This window comes from Triticum dicoccoides, chromosome 3A (assembly GCF_002162155.2).
Source record: "Triticum dicoccoides isolate Atlit2015 ecotype Zavitan chromosome 3A, WEW_v2.0, whole genome shotgun sequence".
Lineage (NCBI taxonomy): Eukaryota > Viridiplantae > Streptophyta > Magnoliopsida > Poales > Poaceae > Triticum > Triticum dicoccoides.
In genome coordinates this window covers 646,593,493-646,599,658 of record NC_041384.1, presented here as the reverse complement: position 1 = coordinate 646,599,658, position 6,166 = coordinate 646,593,493, and the positions used below count along the sequence as shown (strand labels likewise).

The 6,166-nt window shown below is 43.7% G+C and overlaps 1 protein-coding gene across 1 annotated transcript in view; it reads left to right on the top strand.

The window, feature by feature from the left end:
• The first annotated feature begins 5,694 nt into the window (after window positions 1-5,694).
• Window positions 5,695-6,166, top strand: part of LOC119272739 (mitochondrial proton/calcium exchanger protein-like) — a 5,987-nt gene continuing 5,515 nt past the window's right edge. Inside the window, exon 1 of the mRNA XM_037554149.1 lies at window positions 5,695-6,016. Within this exon, the coding sequence (XP_037410046.1) occupies window positions 5,695-6,016 (322 nt within the window). The remainder of the gene's footprint in view (window positions 6,017-6,166) is intronic.

The following is a 6,166-nucleotide window of genomic DNA, read 5'->3' as shown; positions in this document are numbered from 1 at the left end:
TGGGTGCCGGTTTTAAGACTTCGCCTAGGTGCCGGTTAGAGGAGTAAAATATCTTTTTTCCTCCTCTATCGTGTTCAGGCGATCGACTAGAGATGCCCTTAGTCCTTTACTTTATAGGAATGGGTCCCTAGTCCTATGCAGGATTGATGGATTGGTTCATATCCTTCATATTTTCAAGAGAGAAAAAACATTACTCATACCTAATAGAAAAAAAATACTATCATCTCATTTCTTACTTTGATCATCTCAAAAAGATGATGTAGATGCGGAAAAAAAATACTCGAAGGATAGGGCACGATGTAAAATAGGCTACCAAGTGATGAAAATTAGCATCTCATGAGGTGCTTGAGAAAAACACCAGCAGTCACGAACCTCCTTTTGCAAATCCCCTGAAGTCCCCTTTGGAGTTGGAAATCCCCCTCTACCAAAGAAGGCGAACGAAGGTTTGGACCTCGTAGGAGATGGCAACCATGGTGAATGAAGGTGAGAACCCTGGGCGAGGGGAATGGAGGGGAAGGGGCAGTGGAGACGTACCTCTGGTGAAAGACTCGGCTGGAGAAGGGACAACAGTCTCGTGCAGGTGGCCGCACCCTCCTCCCATCCTCTTTTAGTTCGTCTCTTCTTTTCCCCCTCCATTCCTCGGGGCTTCTCAAGCACCTAGATCACGGGGAAATTTCGAGGATCACATGGGGTGCCCTCTTCCAAACCCCTACCAAATTACGACTCGGGGATTCATGGGGATTTTGAGCCTCGCGAGGATAATCCCCTGTAAACCTCCCCAAACCCTGGCTAGCAAACGAGGCCTCAATGAGATCGAGCTGGGAGTTAACCGATTTGTAGTTATTTTTCTCGAATTTGGACAGGGATAGATCATCGTCGTCAAGTGTTAAGATCAAAGGGCGGATTTTTCTAGCGTGGAAACACGGTCCACAACTCCTATTTCTCGCGTACCACGGTAAATACCATGGTAACGCGCACCCGTGCGATCCCTAGGTTTCATATTGGGCCGACCCAAGTAGGCTTCGTACAGGAGAGTCCCTATTCCGGTTAGTTGTGTTATGTCTTTGGTTTTATTTTAGTCTAAACATACTCAAGTTGACCAATAAAGTTTGGTGTGTTTAGTCTAAAAACAAAAGGTTGTCTCATTTCTCTCGTTTATTTTAACATTTTTCTTTTTTTTCTTTTCTTTTTTTAATTTTTCTCTCTTTTATATTATTTTAATTTTTACATTTCGTTCTGGAACAATTTTTTAATTCATAAATATCTTTTGAAATCAGGAACATTATTTAAAATTTCAAAGATTTTTTGAAACCATAAGCGATTTTTGAAATCGTGAATATTATTTTAAATTAGTAAACATTTTGAATTCATGCTTTTTTTTTTAATCTACGACCATGTTTTTGAAACCTGGGAACTAATTTTGAAATTTTCTCAAAAACTTGAATCGACGAATATTATTTTATGAATCTATGAACATTTTTTGGATAGGTGAACTTTTTTGAATTTTCCCAACATTTTTGGAGTTCATGAACATTTTGTAAATCATCGATTTTTTTAAATGAACGAACATTTTTTAAAATCTTGGAACATTGTTTATATTCACCATTTTCAATTCATTAACAATTTTTGAGTTCATGAACATTTTATGAAATCTCGAGCATTAACAATTTTTGAGTTCATGAACATTTTATGAAATCTCGAGCATATTTTGAATAGGGGAACAATCTTTTGAAATTCGGAACATATTTTAAATCCATGGACAGTTTTCGAAATTAAGAATTTTTTTATATCCCGAACATTTTCTTACATTTAATAACATAAGTGCCCAGCCCACACACGGGCTTGCCCAAAATGCATGTTTGGGGCACAGGAGGGCTTAGTGTATACTCCCTCCTTTCCTAAATATAAGTCTTTTTAGATATTCCAATAAAAGACTACATACAGAGTAAAATGAGTGAACTTACACTCTAAAATATGTCTATATACATCTGTATGTAGTTCATAGTGGAATTTGTAAAAGGAATTGTATTTAGAAACGGAGGGAGTAGATGATTGAGCGCCTCCGATGGATGAGGAAGGCCACGGCCACGTCGTTGGTAGGGGTAGGATGCCGCGTCGCTCTTGGCGGTCCACTCAGAGTATTTACAATGCTGGGCGCCAACGTCGGCACCAGGATCTGGTTCCTGGCCGTTACAACAAAATCCTGGCCTATTCCCTGTTTTTCGTTAGCGTCAGAGCAAAGGTAGGCAGCCGATGTTAGCGGACCTTTACGTTAATTTTTCAGTTCGTGTAGCGACTGTATGCTACCAGAGACTCCAGCATAGACGCTAAACGTATTTTTTTGCACTAAGCGCCGGCATAAGCATCTCCCTCCCCATTGGAGATGCCCTCAGAAGACAGTGTGTCGGCTGGATCCCATCGCAGGCCGCTAAAATCCTTTTTATCGAGCGCCAGTCCGCATCCTCTGTATCGACCTCCCCGATCCATTCTAATTCACCTCCGGTCGATCTGCATGCCTCGCATCGAGGCTGGATGGACGCAGCCCGTCCGCTCCTTTGTATCCCGTGTTGCTGGATCCGCTACAACCCTAGAATAAGGGTGGACGAGAGGAATGGTGATGGGGGCCGTTGATGTCGGCGACGCAGGAAGAGGATAGAAGAGGAGACGACGAGCGTCGAGCCGCTGATCGATCCGTTCCTCTTTTGTGAGCGAGCAGAAGGGCAGATCGGCTTGGACTACTAGACTGTGCTCGTAACTGGGTTTCGAGAAACGGCCCAGTTCACCACAGGGCTTTTTTTTTAGGGAAGGCTATCATGGCTAGCTTTATTAAACGCAAATAGGAATTACATCGTCCAATATCTTAGAAACGAGCCAAGACGGAGGTTCGTCAGTCCAAGTGTTACAAGATTTATTACAAAAAGCATAATTAGCTAGCACATGTGCTACTTGGTTCGCGGAGCGAACACAGTGTTTAAAGATAACCTTCCCAATCAAATAAGACACATCCACGCATTGTGCGAAGATTGCTGCTGCAGCATCCCTCCAAACTGTTTGTCCCGAACAATACTCAATCACAATAGATGAATCTGATTCAGCTTCAACCCGGTTGAATCCAAGTGAGTTAGCAAATATGAGGCCATCCCTCATTGCCAAAGCTTCCGAAGAGACAACATCAAGCGCATTCGGTATATATTTGCATTGGGCTGCCAGAAAATTACCTTTTTCATCCCTGATTACTGCCGCCGAGGCCCCAGACCCTTCATCTATAAAAAAGGAAGCATCAACATTTAGTTTGACAAACTTTGGGTTGGGCTTTATCCATTTTTGCTCTCTCGGTTCGCTGTTTCTTGAGTTTGCTTGTTGAAAATTGTTTGTAATGGCTAAGACCGACATGGGCCACCTCACATGCGGTGGTGGAGTTCCATCATGAGTATGTTGCCGTCGGATCCACCAGAGATACCAACTCCCAACTGCTATGATCTGATTTATATTCAGATTGGGTTTCAAGGTTAGCGATCTCTCCTCCTCTAGAATCAATTGTTCCAAGACCACCGATCCTGAGCGGTCAGTCTCTTTTGCTTTTTCAACAATCTCTAGTATACCTAAGCCCCTCCAAAGTTCTCTAGCAGATATACAATCAAAGAGAAGGTGCTTGATGTCCTCAGGAGCTCCATGGCATATCGGACAAGAGTCAGCCAACCCAACATGCCTATTCATGAGTATGGACTTTAGAGGGATGATTCCGTGCAGAGCCCGCCAGCAAAAAATCGAGACTTTAAGTGGAATATTAAGTTTCCAAAGCTTACTCCAGAACTCCGGTTTTTGTGATCCACTTGGACAGACAGAATTGTGTGCATGCGATCTGAAAGATCGATACCATTGAACTTTGTAAGCTGATCTGACTGAAAATGTTCCATTCCTCTCTGGATGCCAAGCAATAAAGTCGTCAAAAGCATTCATTGCAATTGGTATTTGCATAATTCTCCTCACGTCCACAGGGTTCATTATTGATCCAATTAGCTCTTCATCCCATGTTCCTGTACTAGGATCAATTAATTCGCTGACATGAGTTAGTACCGAATGTCCTCTAACTGAAATCACTTTTCTGTCTACACTGCCTGGGATCCAAGGGTCAGACCATATATTCACTCTTTCCCCCGTTCTAATTCTCCAGATATATCCCAACTTGAAGTTTTCCAACCCTTTCATAATACTCTGCCAGGTGAACGATGAGCCACTCTTTAGTGTTGCTTGGAGTAAGCTACAGTTAGGATAATATTTCGCCTTAAGAATCCTGGCACAAAGAGACTCTGGGTCCTCTATCAGCCGCCAGCACTGTTTTGAGAGCATGGCAAGATTAAAAACGTTCACCACAGGGCTTAGTTTTTTCTTCTGGAGCAGAAGCCCCTTAGAACAGTAGATCAGATGGCTAAAAACGTTCAGATCGTGAAAATGGATGACCAGAAACGCTAAAAACGGACGACAAGAAACGCAGATTGCTGAGAGAGCTCGGTTTAGCCTCTATTTTACTGTCCTAAATTTACCTTTACCGGACGGCCGTAGTGACCAGACTTCTGGTGGCTCAGGGAGCACTGGACATCCGGTGTGACCGGGCCACTGATTTTTGAATTGGCAGAACGTTAAGTTAAACGGTAACCGGCCCAACTGACCCGCGCCACACTCACTCACTCTACATTTGGGATCCATTTCGCTTGCATCGAGTCAGTGAAGGTAAAAGACCCATGGCATGACCTGGCCCATGGGCTGAGGTCAGTGAATTGGGCCACGATTTGCGAAGTTATCAGTTTCTCTAGCAGTTAATCGGTTCCACTTGCGCCACCGGATATTTGAACAGATAATTGGCTACCAAAAGAATCATCACTAAGACCATTTTTATGTCGTGTGGCTGATCCTCCATCTAAAGTTTCAGAGTTGTTAATTCCAGCTACAGCACAATGGAATGTGAACTACATCCGTAGTGTATTTCTGCCTGTCGATGCGGACATTATTTTAAAAATTCCGGTGTGCACACGGAATATGGAGGATTTTTGGGCGTGGCATCCAGATAGGAAGGATGTTTTTTCTATTAGCTCTGCATACAAATTCATTATCAAAACCAAAATGCAGCGGGAAGACTGGCTTGAAGGGAGAAGTGGTGCGTCGAATAACTCAAGACAGGAGGAAGATTGGACTACACTTTGGAGGTTCTCGGTTCCATCTAAAGTGAAAATATTCCTGTGGAGACTGGCACGCCACTCACTGCCGACAACAGATGTGCTAAAGAAACGGAACATGTCTACGGTTGATGCATGCCCTTTGTGTGGGAGGGAAGACTCTTGGAGACACGCACTAATCAGTTGCACCATGGCGCGTTGTATTTGGGCCTTGTCAGATTCAGAGGTGGTGCAGTGTATGGGAGATAATCAGGAGCCGGGTGCCAAGAACTTTCTCTTCGACATGCAGGAGTCGTTGAGCCATGACCAGTTTACAACTATGGTTGTTACCCTATGGTCTATCTGGTACACAAGACGGAAAGCAGTCTATGAAGCTATTTTTCAGAGGCCAAGTCAAACAAATTCATTCATTAACTCATATTTGATGGATTTGCGAGGACTGCATAAATCAGCAACAAGCAGGGTTCCTGATGCGAGCTCGGGTCCTAGGGTGGCAGAAGTCCAGAGGTGGCTGCCTCCGATGGGGGCCAAAGCAAAGATCAATGTCGACGGAGCTGTAGGTCGGCATGGCCATTGTGGAGTGGCAGCAGCAGTATGCAGGGATAGCACCGGGCTTTACCTGGGCTCTTCTCTTGTTGTGTATGCAGGTATTATTGACCCGACTCTTCTCGAAGCATTTGCGTGTAGAGAAGCTCTTGCACTTGCAGAGGACCTGAGAATTCAGATGATGCACGTTGCTTCAGATTGTGAGGAAGTGGTGAAGGACATTAAGCAAGGGTCGGGAGGATATCATGGTGCCATCATCCAGGAAATAATTGCTAGGAAAAATGATATGATTTCATGTACTTTCACTCATGAACGTAGAGTTTTTAATTTCGAAGCACATAATCTCGTCAAGTTTGGTTGTAATTTAGGTGTAGGTCGTCATGTTTGGTTGGGGTCTCCTCATGACCAAAACATTGTACCTTTAATTATTGAGCAGTAAAGAAGGT